The following is a 17,637-nucleotide window of genomic DNA, read 5'->3' on the forward strand; positions in this document are numbered from 1 at the left end:
AAAGTCTGAGATATGAAGATATATAGGAAAGATGGAACTTCATATAACTGTAAATGTTGAAGTTTTAGAAGTTATTACTTAAGATGCATAATTATTTGGTTCTTTTGATTGGTTAACTACTCAAAGAAGATTTTATCATTTATATATTTAATTAATCACTTCCTAGATTATGTAGCCCAAGAGTATTTAGGATGTTGATCTAAAAAAGCGAAGAATAAAATATAAAAATTACAAGTGGTATGATCATTCAGAGATTCATGTTCTTGTTTCTTTGGTATTTGAACTTTTATCTTTTAGTACAAATATATAATTATATAAATTTCATAAAAATAACATCAAACTTAAATCAGATTTTGAAACACTTTTTTTCATTATGTAGCCATATATATCGGTCACTAAGTAATCTGTTACTAAAATGATTTATAATTTTGAATTTTGATTTATTTATAAATTTAAAATAGTAAATACAGGGTTTTGAGAAAATCATATCAAATAATTTATGTGTGAGGGTTTTAAATACTCTAATGAATCATTTAAATATATAATGTATGATTTTCAATTATTGTATGCTTGAATATTACATAATATTAATTTATTGTCTACTCCCAAATCAATGCATTACTATACCTTATTTTATCAATAATAAAGAGAATACAAAGGGAAATCAAATAACCTTTTAAAAGATTTGTTTGTTTAAAAGTAATATCCTGCTGACTATTTTATGTTTTTAATAGAGCAGTATAATGCCTTAAAATTGACAATATATGGCTTAAAGCAAACAAAATTTGCTAATTTTATTTCTTTGACATTTATTGTGCAAAAGACAGAGGTAGAACAAAACATTTGTAATTTTTTATATATTCTAGCTAGATTTTTCAGAAATTTGGGATAGCCTATACATCTTTTAGAACAGTGTTATTCACTATATATTCATTTTAATGTGAAAATTATTTTATCTTAAATTAATTTTTAAAATATCTTTAAACATTTCAACTCCCAGAGATATGTATACATTTAAAATTTATTTTTAATTTCGTTTTTACTTTTTGTCCATGCCACGTGGCATGTGAGATCTTAATTCCCTGACCAGGGATTGAACCCCTGTACCCTGCCTTGAAGCTCAGAGTCTTAACCACCAGGGAAGTCTCTGTATGCATTTTAATATCAGTCATGAAATTGGCATAAAGTCTTTTACTTTGACAGTAGTTTTTCTGTACATAATTTTTCTTTTTTCTGAAAATGACCTAAACTTTAGCTATAGTGAGTAAATGAAACTTTAATGGCAACTTTCTTGGTGGGACTTACTTTTCAGAAAGTAAAGCAGTCGAGCTCATCTGAATGTAGTACAGTTGATATTCTCTCTGAAGAAGAAATGGTCTATGAACGTGAAAAGCCAAAGCATCTTAGAAATGGTAAGAAAAAAATAATTATTGTAATCATTATATTAACATTAAGCTAAATTTCTCTTAACCTAAATAATACTATTAAATACACTTTTAATTTTAAAGAGTTTATTAATTTGACTAAGGAATGCACACATGCTAATGTGTTTGTGCATGTGCACATGCACTCATGCTTATATATATCCTAATAGAAACTTATAATAAATGTCAAAGAAAAAGTCAATGTTTGGAATGGAGAAAAGGGGCTGCTTCTTAGGGGGTCTCATGAAGTAGTTAAAGTTTTAGTTCTGAAATCAGACATACTGAGTTCAGATCCCAGCCCACCACTTGCTAGCTTTTACTTACCCTCCTCTGACTCATTTCCTAATATGTAAAATGAGGATAAGAATAAGACTTACTTCATGGGATTAATAGAAAGATTAAATTAGTGTGTGTGTGTGTGTGTGTGTGTTTATACCTCATAGAATGGGGTCAATATTTAAAATACTCATAGGAAAACAAATGTATAAGTCATTTATTGAATATTAAGAAATATATAGGGCTTCGGTCAGTTGACTAAGTTATTAAACATGTAACATGCACTTCTCTATAATTTATAATTTAATTTAGTTTCCTAAAGGGGCTTCCCAGGTGGTGCTAGTGGTAACTAATCCACCTGCCAGTGCAGGAGACACAAGAGATATGGGTTCAGTCCCTGAGTGGGGAAGATCCCCTGGAGTAGGAAATGGCAAACTGCTCTAGTATCCTTGCCTGGAAAATTCCATGGGCAGAGGAGCCTGTTGGGCTACAGTCCATGGGGCTGCAAAGAGTCGGAGATGACTGAGCCACTGTGCATTAGCCTGTATTAGGTGTATCAGTGTATTAGTCTATCAAGACTGACATATAACCATAGGTTCTAAATATTTAAAATCACTGAAATCATCAAAATGGCAATTCCTAAATGTTCAAATTCCTATACTCAGAAATAAGACTCTGCTCTCAGTAGCCTGAGTTCTAGGACTTGTATGATACAAGACCAGGGAGAAAACATTTCCTATATTTTTCTGACCAAGAATGTATAAATTGGTTCTAGGGAAAATGTTAAAATGTATTGACTTTAAACTCCACCCACTCCATGCTTCATTCTCTTATCAGTTAATCACACCCTTTTCAAGCCTCAGGTTTTCCTTATGCTAACTCTCTTGACCAGAAGATAGAATTACACCAGTACCCTACCCATAAAATACTCCATAATCCAAGCTTAGCTCCTTAAATAGTCTAGTTCAAGATTTCTATCCCATGCCACTGAAGAACTGGGATAAATTTAATTTACTTAATTGATATTATACCTCTTATGTCATGAATATTTGTATATTTAAATGAAAATGCTTGTTATGCCATGTGAATCTTCAAAGAATGAAATTCAGGCATTATGCCAAAAAAATCTAATAATCAGAAGATGGTATGTGTGGGTGTGTTTGTTTTGTAGGAGTGAGGGTATCTTCTATTCTCAGATTCTGTCTAATAGGGTAAGAGGGTGTTCTAAGTCATCTGTGCCTTTCACAGTTTCTTTTTTCCGGCTATGGTCCCCAGGTGGTGCAGTGGTAAAGAATCCCCCTGCTAATGCAGGAGACTCAAGACATATGGGTTTCAACTCTTGGTTGGGAAGATCTCCTGGAACAGGAAATGGCAAACCACTCCAATATTCTTGCCTGGGAAATTCCAGGTCAAAGGAGCCTGGTATGGGCTACTGTCCATGGGATTACTAAGAACTGGACACGATTAACATACACTTACTTACTTGTTCAGTCGCTGATTTGTGCCCATGGGTCGCTTTGCGACCCCATGGACTTCAGCATAACAGGTTTCCCTGTCCTTCACTATCTTCTAGAGTTTGTTCAAATTCGTGTCCATTGAGTTGGTAATGCCATCCTCTGTCACCCCCTTCTCCTGCCCTCAGTCTTTCCCAGCATCAAGGTTTTTTTCCTTTCTTCCTTACTATTATAGAACTCACAAGTTTTCCTTTTTTTCCCTCAGCAGTTGCAGTGGTCACTACAGGAGGGGTATAAATCTAATGTTTATAAGTCAGAAAACATCTATATTAGATACTGTAAATAAATGATTGTTAAAACATTTGAAATGTTTCACTTTTCAACGATTTCTAGATTTTTGTTCTTAATAGTTTCATTCTTGACAGTTTATGAACGAAGATCTTCATCTGCTCAAATCGGTAGAGGCCCCAAAAAAGGAAAAATCTGGAAGAACATAAGGAAAACTTGCTGCAAAATAGTAGAAAACAATTGCTTTAAGTGTTTTATTGGCCTTGTCACTCTGCTTAGCACAGGTGCTCTGGTAAGTGAGCGTATGTGATATTTTTATAGGAAAAATGCATCATATGTCTATTAATTCATAATGTCACCAAGCCAAATTATTTTTCCCCAGAATGCTTATTATAGTACCAAATTTTATATTCTATGATTTTAGTTTTGGAATATATACATTGCAGTTTCTTAGAAGGTCTGTATATGCCTCATTCAACATTAAATAAATAATTTCAAAATATGTGAATGATAACAGGAAGAAGAATGTTAATAAATACCATATTATTTTAATAAAGTTTAATAATGTGCTAGTACTTTGGTATTTTAATAAAGTTTAATAATTGTGCTAGTACTTTGGTACTTGTTCCATAAGAAAAGAGAAATATTGTATATATTTTTAAGAACCTTTGAACTACAAATATATTTACTCATTGACACAACTATCTTAATTCCGGAAAATTATCTTAGAATCTTCACATGTGTTAAGTGCATTTACAAGGCTGTGCGCTGAAGAACTTTTTGTAATACCAAAAAATTGACACGCAAAAAGAATACATACTAGGTAACTGTTTAAATACACTATGGTACAGTCATCCAGTGGGGTACTATGCAGTTAGCTAGAAAATGCAAGACCTGTCTGCATGTTGATATTGCAATTCCCCAAGATATGGCAACAAGTGAAAAAAAAGAATAAAGTACACAGCATGCTGCATTCTATGTAGGAAAGGAAGAAAAATAGAATGTATATTGATATTTGCTTGCGTCTGATTAAAGAAGATCAGAGACTGATACACAAGAAATAGTTAATTGTGAAATACACAAAACAGAGAAGATGGTGTGATGGTTGGGAACCAGACTTTGTACTGCATATATTTTTAAAGTAAACTTTGTATTGACATTTAGTACACATACCAGAAAGCATATAGATCATAAGTTTACAGCATAAAGGATTTTCACCAAGTAAATATACCCACGTAACCATCACTTGCCTTGTGAAGGAGAACACTACCAGGGCTCCAGAACCACCCTCTGACCTCTCACGGTTACTTCCCCATTCCGCATGGGTAGCCAGCATGTGGGCTTCAACTGCCATATATTGGCTTTGCCTACTTTTAAAAAGATGTATTTATTTATTTAATTTATGGCTGCACTGGCTCTTTGCTGCTGCACAAAGGCTTTTCCAGTTGCTATGAGTGAGGTCTACTCTTTGCTGAGGTGCCCGGGCTCCGCACTGTGGTAGCTTCTCTTGCTGTGGAGCCTGGGCTCTAGAGCTCAGGCTCAGTAGTTGTGGCACATTGGCTTAGCTTTCCTGTGGCATGTGGGATCTTCCTGGACCAGGGATCAAACTTGTGTCCCCTGTATTAGTAGGCAGATTCTTTACCACTGAGCCACCTGCAAAGTCCTGAGATTGCCTATTCTTTCAATGTTTTAATTGAAATAGAGGCTTCTGCATATCTTTTTATATTAGTTTGCATTATGTACCTTTTCAGTAGGTAAATCCATTTAATAAATAGTACTTTAGAATAACTTTGGATGATATTTATAATCTGTTTTAAAGGATACTTTAGTCCATAATTGGTTCAATTGAGCCAGTTAATTCTATTATTTTATATATACTTTTATTTAGCAATAGGTTTTCAAGAATCACACCTTTGTTTACATATGATTATTTTCATTCATGTTTAATCTTTGACCTCCATTGCACTTTGCAACAAGTCTGCCTGAGGTTATTGATACTTTACTGCCTTTTTTCAATGCTAAAAAATTACTATGAAATTAATTTGAATGACATTATCAGACTTTGCTTCCTCCACAGTAAAACTGAGGTTATCTATTAAAACTGAGAAATGTTGGGAAAACATTATAGTCTTATTTCATATTCATTTATTTCCACTGGTTTATCTGACACGCTTTGTGACTTTTCTTTTAATAGCTGTATGGATTTCTGAAAACACAGGTTTAGGGGTTTTCTTTGTTTGCTTATCTCTACTCCTTTATTCAAGACTTCCCTAGTGGCTCAGACGGTAAATCATCTGACTACAATACGGGAGACCCGGGTTCAGTCCCTGGGTTGGGAAGATTTCCTGGAGAAGGAAATGGCAACCCACTCCAGTATTCTTGCCTAGAAAATCCCATGGACAAAGAAACCTGGTAGGCTACAGTCCATGGGGTCGCAAAGAGTCAGACACAACTGAGCAACTTCACTTTCACTTTCACTCCTTTATTCACAATAGCATGAGATGGCTATAAGAGATAAGAACCAGGTCAGATATGACTAAAGATTCCATCTAAGTTTGAATAACTGATTTGAGAGAGACTTTTCAGTTCACTGTTTAGAACAATTATGAGGTCAAGTTCAGACTCTATAAGTAGAGGTTCTGGAATCAATTAATGATGTCTGCTACAGGCATGGATCAGAAAATGGATATGGATTGTGTGAATAAGCTCACATCAAGTGTAGAAGCCCTTGAGACTGCAGTCTATGACAGTGGTCACCATCTGGAGATGGGATCTCATTCCCCACTTTGCCAGAAGAGATTTTAGAAATTACATGTACACTGATCTTTATATATTTTATCCACAGGCTTTTGAAGATATATATATTGATCAGAGAAAGACTATTAAAATCTTATTAGAATATGCTGACATGATCTTCACCTACATCTTTATTCTGGAAATGCTTCTAAAGTGGATGGCATATGGTTTTAAAGCCTATTTCACTAATGGCTGGTACAAACTAGACTTCATGGTTGTTATTGTACGTATTTTAAAGAAAAATTTTAAAGGCTATTTGTTTACTTTTCCTTGTTTACTCTTACTCTGACTTTCTTTTTTATTTATGTGTATCTTTCTTTTACCTTTCTCTATACATTCTCAGTCACCAATATCCCATATTTCTTTATATGTAATGTTTAACATCCATCTTTTCCATATTAAAATTTTAACAGTTCAGCACTTAACTCCTGGTTTTTTCTAATCATTACCTATAAACCTGCTGCTAAGAGAACAGGCTTATTGAACAATATTTTGAAAATATCATCATTATAAAATATTCAAATTCTATTGGCTCTACCTTTAAATCATACATTTAAAATTAGACTGCTTAACATAAACTTCAAGCTTCCCATATGGCCCTAGTGATAAAGAATCCACCTGCTGAATGTAGGAAACTTAAGAGACACGAGTTCGATTCCTGGGTTGAGACTATCCCCTGGAGGAGGCAATGGCTACCCACTCCAGTATTCTTGCCAGGAGAATCCCATGGACAGAGGAGCCTGGTGGGCTACAGTCCATGGAATTGCAAAGAGTTGGATACAACTGAGCATCTGAACACTTTTCCATCATAAACTTCACCAGTAGCACACCGATCCAAGGTACCAGAACATGTGAATCGCTACAGTAGTTCCACCACTGCACACATGTATTCTGTTCTCCACATAACAAGAAAAATAAGCTCCATTAAGCCAAAATATTTTCTCGATTTTGTTCTCTCCTTACCCTATATGCCTAGAACCATTCATGTCACATAGTAGGTGCTCATTAATTTTTGTTGAATGAACAAATGTCTCCCCATTCTATCAACAATGATCGAAACTTCTCAGTCAATAAATAATGACTTACAATATCTGACCTTTTGTCTTCTAAATTAATTCTTGAAAAAACCTTCTATTTCAATGATACCACACTGTACCTGCAACCCACCTTCCTGTTTCTTGGTTATTGTTCTTTTTTATCTGCATTCTTCCATGTGTATATAAATGATATCCTTACTTTGAAGCCCACTTTGAGCCTCTTCAGTGTAGGGTAAAAGAGAATAATTTTTTTCATTTATATTACCTTGAAAATATAGAAAAATGAAGGTACAACAAAATTAATCATAACTATACCACCTTGCTCAATCAGCATTCATTTTTATTAATATTGAATCATATTTATGCATGTATGTTTACTTTAAAAAAAATCACCTTAGAATCCTTATTTTTTTGTAATTAGTATTTGAACTTAACAATATTCATTTTCTCCTTGATGCCTCTTCTCTGAAATCCTATTTTGCATATTGTCTTAATTATATATATATATTTGGATTCATATGAAAACATATTCTAAATTCTGTTTTAAAGAATATACTGTGTACTATTACTATATTGCAAATAATCATGAAACTGATTCTTAGTCTAATTTTAAAATAAAAATGATGTAAATATTAATCTTTGACTATTAAGAATCTCAAATACACAATTTTTTAATCTCAATAACATTTATTATTCATACCAAAAAATACTTTTGAATTTTTTTAAATACTTTTTTAAATAGCTTTAGAATACTTTTAAAAATTTTAATAGGCTTTAACTGTAATTTTCTGTAAGAAATGTTCATTTACAGATTGTTTTGATTAAATTTAAAATTAAATTCTATTCAATTTTTTATTTATATATATCCAGGTGTTCTGTCTTAGTTTAATAGGCAAATCTCAGGAAGAACTAAAACCGCTTGTTTCCATTAAATTCCTTCGGGCACTCAGAGTTCTATCTCAATTTGAAAAAATGAAGGTAAGAGAAAAGTTTCTAATCTAAACTACAGGTTTTTATTTGGGATTAATAAATGTCCATAAACTCATAATCTTTGTTGTCTTCTCATTTGTGTCTTTATTAATACAAAAGCCAAATTTCCAATGCACATTCAGTTTAGTGATAGAAAGATTTCATACAATATTCTAGGGCTATAAACTACACATAGCCTATTAAAACATGGGCTGTGGGTGAAGGAAATGGGGAGATGTTGATCAAAGGATCCAAAACTTTCACATATAAAATGAATAAGGTCTGGGGAATTTAGTATATAGTATCATGACTACAGTTAGTAATACTACATTCTATACTTGAAGTTTTCTAAGGGAGTACAACTTAAATGTTTTTCACCATTTATCCCGAAAGGTAACTATGTGAGGTGATAGATGTGTTAATTAGTGTGATTGTGGGAATCATTTCACATTTTATACATATATTTGGACATCATCTTGTACATCTTAAACATACACAATTTTTCTAAATTATGCCTAAATAAAGTGAAATACATATACACATATATACTAACACACACAAATTAGATAATAAATGTAACTAAAATAACATTTTTTATTTTAGTTTAGACCACCTGACCTGCCTCTAGAGAAACCTGTATGCGGTCAGGAAGCAACAGTTAGAACTGAACATGGAACAACAGACTGGTTCCAAATAAGAAAAGGAGTATGTAAATGCTGTATATTGTCACCCTGCTTATTTAACTTATATGCAGAGTACATCATGAGAAATGCTGGCCTAGATGAAGCACAAGCTGGAATCAAGATTGCCGGGAGAAATATCAATAACCTCAGATATGCAAGTGACACCACCCTTAGGCAGAAAGTGAAGAAGAACTAAAGAGCCTCTTGATGAAAGTGAAAGAGGAGAGTGAAAAAATTGGCTTAAAGCTCAACATTCAGAAAACAAAGATCATGGCATCTGGTCCTAACACTTCATGGCAAATAGATGGGGAAACAGTGGAAACAGTGACAGACTTTATTTTCTAGGGCTCCAGAATCACTGCAGATGGTGATTACAGCCATGAAATTAAAAGATGCTTACTCCTTGGAAGGAAAGTTATGACCAACTTAGATAGCATATTCAAAAGCAGAGACTTTTCTTTGCCAACAATGGTCCGTCTAGTCAAGGCTATGGTTTTTCCAGTAGTTATGTATAGATGTGAGAGTTGGACTATAAAGAAAGCTGAGCGTCGAAGAATTGATGATTTTGAATTGTGGTATTGGAGAAGACTCTTGAGAGTCCCTTGGACTGCAAGGAGATCAAACCACTCAATCCTAAAGGAAATCAGTCCTGAATATTCATTGGAAGGACTGATGCTGAAGCTGAAACTCTAATACTTTGGCCACCAGACACGAAGAGCTGACTTGTTTGAAAAGACCCTGATGCTGAGAAAGATTGAAGGCAAGAGGATGAGGGGACAACAGTGGATGAGATGGCTGGATGGCGTCACCAACTCAATGGACATGAGTTTGAGTAAACTCCAGGAGTTGGTAACGGACAGGGACACCTGGCATGCTGTAGTCCATGGGGTCGCAGAGAGTCAGACACGACTGAGCGACTGAACTGAACTGAAAGTGAAATACATATACGTATATATACTAACACACACAAATTAGATAATAAGTGTAACTAAAATAACATTTTTAATTTTAAAAACATTCCGACGTACTGTGTATTTTTTTCCTAATCAATTTAGATATACAGAGAGGAAAAGAGAGTTTCAAAATCAGCAAATTGTCTTCCCTCAATTTATAGAAACACAAGCAATTTTAGGAAATGATTTGCTAGGGAAAGTGCCTCTGTCAGAAATCAAGTCCTGTACTATTTGATGCCATACATTAATTAGAATGGCAATGAAATAGTAGCCATGGATAATTTGAGATCAGATAATTATGTTTAGGTCAAAGTCAGATCCAGATCTTAATCTTCATCTCATCCTCTGGAAGTTCTGTAGTTGAATTAATTCTGAAGATATATCAGAAGGTACATGATTACAAAATTAAAGTTTTATGTATTTAATAAGCTTCAGGTCTTCTTATTATTTAAATATTTATTTCAACCATATCTCTTTCTTTTATTCTTAACATTTGTGTATACTTTCTAATAGACATAGACTTGTTTTCATCAGAGGCATCAGCAGATCTTTCAAAATATCTAGTGTCAACAAAGGATCTGTGACTTAGTTTTAGAAATGAAACTAAATGTAATTAGAAGTACAATTAAATGTAAAAATATTAATTCAAGGACAGAAATCTAAGGAATATAAACAAGAAACTACAGACAAATGGCTACATTTTCAGTAATGGCTGATAGAAGGAAAGATTAGAATGATAGAAAAGAGAATGGTGCCTTAGGGTGGGGGGAAAAGAGAGAAGGAAGAGAGGCTGTGGAAAGGGAGTCAAGTGGAAATGATAAAGGAAAGATAAAGAGAAGGCAGAGACAGAGAATATTGCATTGAGTATAGCTGCTGGCTTACATTTTCATAAGAGCTTTAGTGGAATGATAGGAATAAAATTCTGAATAAAGAATAAAGGAAACTGAGAAAATGGAGATTGCTGCTTATTTAAGTTTAGGCAGTAGATTCATTTCCTAGACTTCCTACTCTGAAGTGGTTCTCCAGCGACACTGGTTCAGAGAGGTCAGTGATTTTTGAGAAGCACAGTGCCCACTCAGTGTTTCTTTAAATAGTCACTTGCCTTGGCTTCACTGATCTACAGTCTTCTGGTCTTCCTCTTAATTTCCCTCCACTGTGTAGGTTAATCATCCCTGAAGTTAGAATCCCCAAAACTTAGGCCTAGGTTCTTTTCACTCTTGTTTTCTAAATAATCTCATACATTTACACAGGTTCACTTGTTTTGCTTATTTCTGGTACAATATAGGAGATGGATAAACATATTAAATCAGTGAAATAATTATTTTTTTGAGTATTTATACTAATCAGCTCCATTGTATTTTAATAATTTTTAGTGCAAAATTTTTGAGATTATATGAATTATTAATATATATTTTAAATATAAATTGTTATTTAGGTTATTCAGATACCAGCAAGTGACCTATTAATCTTCAAAGATGGCCTTTTTGTTGTTGTTATTTCAATATGACATTACATTAATAAACATTCCCAATCTGATTAAAATACTTTCACATTTCTTACTGAAAGTTTATATGTTTGTCTTTTATATGCCAGGTGGTGGTGAGAGCTTTGATTAAAACAACTTTACCCACATTGAATGTGTTTCTGGTCTGCCTTATGATCTGGCTGGCTTTTGGCATCATAGGAGTACACTTATTTGCTGGCAAATTCTATGAGTGCATTGACCCAACAAGTGGAGAAAGGTTTCCTCTATCTGAAGTCTTGAACAGAAGTCAATGTGAAAGCCTTGTATTTAATGAATCCATGCCATGGGAGAATGCAAAACTAAATTTTGATAATGTTGGAATCAGTTTTCTTTCACTGCTTCAAGTAGTAAGTACCTGTTTGAATTTTTGAATTATGTTTATTCATATTGTAGGTGAACGTAAAGGACAAAATGTGGATGCTTAATAAAGTTAGTTTTAAATTGTCTTAGCAATTGTTAGTAGATATAGGTTATGGGACATAGTATACTCAGCTCATTTAGAAAGACAAAAGTGAAAGTCCTTGCTCTGTTGGAAAAAGGAAGTGGAGATAAAGGTAGAAGTAGGTGAACAGAAGAAATGACAAGTATTGACCAAACCTATTACCTCCACCACTGATCAGACAATAGGTACACAATTTCAGATCTGGCTCAGGTTACTGCTGTTGTGTTTCTACTCAGTGCTTTGAGGAATGACTCTTCAGTTCCCCAACATCTAGCATCCTTCCTGTCTTACCTCCCTCATAGTAAAGCACACATATAGCAATTACAAGTAACTATGACACTTAGGCGGAGAAGGCAATGGCACCCCACTCCAGTACTCTTGCCTAGAAAATCCCATGGATGAAGGAGCCTGGTAGGCTGCAATCCATGGGGTCGCTAAGAATCGGACACAACTGAGCGACTTCACTTTCACTTTTCACTTTTCACTTTCATGCATTGGAGAAGGAAATTCATGCCTGGAGAAGGATTCTCCAGGCAACCCACTCCAGTGTTCTTGCCTGGAGAATCCCAGGGACGGGGGAGCCTGGTGGGCTGCCATCTATGGGGTCGCACAGAGTTGGACACGACTGAAATGACTTAGCAGCAGTAGCAGCATGACACTTAGACAGCATGTAGTTATTTACCATTTATCCATCTATCTAACCAGCTCTCTCTTTTTATTTATACTGTTTTAAAATATTTTAAGTTACTACAAATAAACTCCATAGCTTTAAAGTTTTTAATAGACAATATAAATGTAATAACGAAAGTGGTAAAGATCTCAGTTACACAGTATTTTGAAGTCTGGTTGACCTTACTAATCAAATGTTTTACTGTATTAATGACATTGAGTTTTAATTTTTATTTGCCTCAAAGCATAAGATTTCCATAAGAATTAAATACTTGCCATTTTTACAGGCAACATTTAATGGATGGATCACTATTATGAATTCAGCAGTCGATTCTACTGATGTAAGTACAGTACAATCCTAGAACCATCCTTAAGGTTGGCTAAAGTCATTTTTGCAATTCAAGGACAGGACACAAGCAATAATTGAGTAATTAACATGATAATAGCAAATGCTTGTGCTAGACAGAAAGTTCAGTTCAGATTGACTATTTCATGAACAATGAACTCCTTCGTTGAGGCCCAGTAGGCACATTTGAAGATTATCATAACAATGATTAAACCAATGCAGTAAACTTTAAAATTCAAATAAAAGCAGTGATATCTCTTCACCAAAGAACAAAGAGGAAATACTGCCTCACTGTTGGATTTTCTTGTCCTAAAATGTTTTCTAAATCTTATGTTTTAAAAGGTCAGTGTCAATATTTTGCTATTTTCTCACTTTTTCAAGTATTTTTTTTTTTCAGAGCAGTTTTAGATCTACAACATTGAGAGGGAGTTACAGAGATTTCCCATATACCCTTACCCTCACAAATGCATAGCCTCCTCACTATTGATATCACTCACCACAATGCTATATTTTTTACCAAAGATAAACCTACACTAACGCAGCATGATCCCCCAAATTCACTCAGTGTTGTGCATTCTATGGGTTTGGACAAATGTGTAATAACATATACCCTTTAGTTATAAGGGTATCACATAGAATATTTTCACTGACCTAAAAATCCTCTGTGCTCTGCCTTATTTTGCTTATTTTTTTTTTAAATTTTTAGGTAGATATGCAACCTAATTTTGAAAACAACATCTATATGTATTGTTACTTTATTGACTTTATTATCATTGGATTATTTCTTCCTCTGAGTATGTTGATTGGTGCTATTGTTGCCAATTTCCACAAGCATAAAATAAAGATAAGTATAAATATTCTTTCTCAATCAGTGCCCATGGGGGGAAAAATGTCCTGCTTCAAATAATTGGTTTTAGATTCAGCTTAATAGCATTTTTATATGGTACTTATCTTTAAAAATTATTTATGTTCCTGCAGATTGAATATTGCTAAAATGTTTATCTTTACATTATTTTCTATATTCAAATAAGCACAGACAAGTTTAAACATTAAACATTACAACTGTTTCTGTGTATGTGTTTGTAAATCGTGACACGCTGAAAAATGGCATTGTTTTGCATCTGCACAAATATGTGAAGATGTTCAAGAAAAATAAACCACACTTTTTTATTCTTTGATGTACTCAAAGTGGTTCAAAATTGTACCCAGCAGAGACATCTTTGTCAGTTGAAATGGCTTTTTCTGCTAGAAGTAGAAGGTCATAAATCCTAATTAGGTGACCTAAATAGGAATTCCTTGGAACAAATAAGGAAATTCAGAGGCAGAATTGAAAAACCCATGTTCAGTGTCATCTCCACACGAAGACTCCCTTCAGGGCTTCTGTTAATACAAATGCCTCAAATTTCATTTAAATCCACTTATTTTAACCTCAGGGATCTACTTTCTATTAAGTGTAGAAATGCCTTCTAGTGAATCAAAGAAAAGAATAGTTTAATCTTGAAATTTTGTATTTAGCAAAGTCATCAATCTGGTGTAGAATCTGGTAAATAAACCATTCTGAATCTGCACTAATTAGATGGGATTAGAGTACTTAGATGGGCTTAGAGGAACTGAAGCTAGATAGCATGCATGCATGCAGAAGGATCAGTTGTCATTGGACTGTATACTTCAGCTTCTTAAGGATTTCAGCCCAATGGAATAACATCCTAGGATTTGCCCAGGGGCTTCAAATTGGTGAACCACGTCAACTTAAGTGACCCAGTCCTGACATCGGAGAAGGCAATGGCAACCCACTCCAGTACTCTTGCCTGGAAAATCCCATGGACGGAGGGGCCTGGTGGGCTGCAGTCCATGGGGTCGCTAGGAGTCGGACACGATTGACCGACTTCACTTTCACTTTTCACTTTCATGCATTGGAGAAGGAAATGGCAACCCACTCCAGTGTTCTTGCCTGGGGAATCCCAGGGACGGGCGAGCCTGGTGGGCTGCCGTCTCTGGGGTCGCACAGAGTCGGACATGACTGAAGCAACTTAGCAGCAGCAGCAGCAGTCCTGACATGGGCAGTAACAATTCCTAACTCCTAGATTAACTCATTAAATGTTCACCTCTTATTCACTTTGCTTTTTCTGTATAAGATACTGAAATTAACACTAGAAACACAAAAACAAATAATTCCTAGAAGGTATTATGAAGGGTGGTAAGCACTAGGTGCTTTTGGAATAATAATGAAAAGATATCTTCTGATAGTATTTTGAAAATTAAGTAACCTGTGAACATATAAAAACAAGTATATGACCAGTTCTATTTTTTCTTGATTATGGAAAGGTACAAATCAAGTTCAGCTTTTGAGGTTAACTATTCTTAGTAACCTTTCCAGATATCCTCTGCTGTTTCTCTTTTGTCTCTAACAAGAGGTAGGTCCCAGTAACTAAAAAGTTAAAATAGGGTTGACTTCCCGCAGCAAAATGCATCAAAATATAATTGAATATCAATCTTTTCCAGTATATACTCTGTATTTTGTATGGATTTTTGTGCAGAAAGTCAAACATGTTTAAACATTATATAGTTCATTGCAGTTAAGCATTCTTTAGAGGATTAAATCAATAATTGCCAAGCTTTAGAAAATGCATATTAATGTAAGGTGAAGTGTGGATTAAATATGATTTTAATATCTTTTTCCTTCATTGCTTTACCAGGGAGGCTCAAATATCTTTATAACAGTGACACAGAAAAAACAGTACCGTGCACTGAAGAAGCTGATATATGAAGACTCTCAACAACCAGTACCTCTCCCAGAAGTAAGGAAACAACTAGATTTTTTTAGCTTTCTGAAAAAGTGTCCTTTATATGTTCTCTATTACAAATGAAGATGTGTTTTTAAAATTCTTAACAATAAATGCTTTTGACATAGTTTTTTAAAAGTGTTCCTTGACACAGCTTTTCATGGTCTTTTTATATGCTTTGACTATATACTGTAATTATAGTTTGGTAACATCTTCGTCTTCATGAATTCTACTATTTATGCTGGGAGGGAAGTTGTAAATCTAAAGACAATGTGTATCAATATCTTATCAATAAGAATATTACACCTTTTTCCTTTATACACAGAACAAGTTCCAACGATTCATCTTTGACTTGGTAACAAGTCGAGTTTTTAATATCATCATTATGACTCTTATATGTTTCCAAGCAATAACTGTTATGATACAAAGTGATGAACAGAGCCCCAAAATCGACACTGCTCTGTTTTGGATTAACTCAGTTTATGTTATGCTATATATTGGAGAATGTGTACTAAAGCTCATCGTTTTCCATTGTAACTATTTCACCAGTGGATGGAACATTTTTGACTTCATGGTGGTTGTTTTCTCTATTACAGGTAAGATTTTGTTTACTCAGATTTTCATTTGTAATAATATTAATTCAGTCAACCTTTTATAGTAATCATCTTCTGAGGTATAGTCTCTTAATAAACACAAGAGGTGGAGGACTCTTTATTTCCAGCAGGAATGCCTTGAAAAAAGTGAAAGTGTTAGTCCATCTGGGACACCTGGAGAGCCCCAACTTCCCCCAAGGAATACTGGAGTGGATAGCCGTTCCTTTCTCCAAGGAATCTTCCTGACCCAGGGATCAAACTCAGGTCTCCCACATTGCGGACAGATTCTTTACCCTTTAAGTCACCAGGGAATGCCTTACATTTTTACACTTACATATGTACACATGCCTGAAAGATATATAACATACTGAAAAATACTTTCTGAGTTAATATATAGACTTTATTACACAGACCACCCGATAAATGCTTAATTATCCCTTCAGTATATCACATACATTATTTAAGATGGCACGAGCAGGACCTTTATGTTTTAGTGTGATAGAACCTTTCGAACTCATTGTTTTCTTTCCTCTAATCTCTAAAATCGTTTACTACTTTCACAACACTAGAGTTTTAGGCTTTTATGAAATGGTCACAAGTTTTCTCTTACTCTGGAGATCTCAGTCCTTTATTTAACAGATATATTTGATTATCTTCTTTGTGAATAGGTATTATGCTATATGCAAAGAATTCAGTACAAATGAGGTAGGCATAATTCCTGTATATACGTAGTTTATAATCTATCAAAGGATACCGATAATTAAATAGGACATTTTAATGTGCTTCTAAGGTATTGGTAAGGGAAGAAGCACAGACTGCCACAGCAGCACAACAAAGGAAGATGCACATTATCAGGAAGTAGAGGTCAGAGAAAGCGTCACAGAAGAGGCAGAAAACTAATGGAGACCCACTGGTTAAGGGGTAGCCAAAAATCTAGGATAAAAGTGTTCTAGGCAGAAAAGGCTTACTGTCTGCCTCCCATAAACACATACTAGAATGTTACCTCCATAAGAGTATGGACAATACTTCAGTGTTATTGTCAAGTACTATTCTATGCAGTCAGTAGTGAAAATGTGCCCAGTTGTACCTCCAGAAAATTAACTCGTTCAGCAGGTAATAGAGGCAGTGCAAGCAACACTGATAGACAGTTGCAAGAAGCTTCCTAGAAAAGTACATGAAGTCAGGAGAGAGCTGAAAGGAGGAAAACGGAGGAAAATGAAAGTAAGGAGCCCTGTAGTTTGAAATGAGAGTGAGTACTTGAATCAGACATATAGAAGGAGAGGAAATTGCAGTCTGAGACAAAATGTTTAAATTTGAGATCTCAGAAGGTCAGCTATCCTGGGTTCAGAACATACTGATAGATAGGTATAACTAAAGTAAAATGATGGAGAGTCTTTTT

General features: G+C 34.5%; 1 protein-coding gene across 1 annotated transcript in view; it reads left to right on the forward strand.

The window, feature by feature from the left end:
• The window catches only part of SCN7A (sodium voltage-gated channel alpha subunit 7), a 62,378-nt gene that overhangs the window by 40,040 nt on the left and 4,701 nt on the right, over positions 1–17,637 (forward strand). Inside the window, exons 15-23 of the mRNA XM_055572373.1 lie at positions 1,313–1,412; positions 3,580–3,734; positions 6,288–6,461; positions 8,146–8,253; positions 11,474–11,752; positions 12,804–12,857; positions 13,569–13,706; positions 15,556–15,660; positions 15,971–16,241. Coding sequence (XP_055428348.1) covers positions 1,313–1,412; positions 3,580–3,734; positions 6,288–6,461; positions 8,146–8,253; positions 11,474–11,752; positions 12,804–12,857; positions 13,569–13,706; positions 15,556–15,660; positions 15,971–16,241 — 1,384 coding nt within the window. The remainder of the gene's footprint in view (positions 1–1,312; positions 1,413–3,579; positions 3,735–6,287; positions 6,462–8,145; positions 8,254–11,473; positions 11,753–12,803; positions 12,858–13,568; positions 13,707–15,555; positions 15,661–15,970; positions 16,242–17,637) is intronic.

Source organism: Bubalus kerabau, chromosome 3, assembly GCF_029407905.1.
Source record: "Bubalus kerabau isolate K-KA32 ecotype Philippines breed swamp buffalo chromosome 3, PCC_UOA_SB_1v2, whole genome shotgun sequence".
NCBI lineage: Eukaryota > Metazoa > Chordata > Mammalia > Artiodactyla > Bovidae > Bubalus > Bubalus kerabau.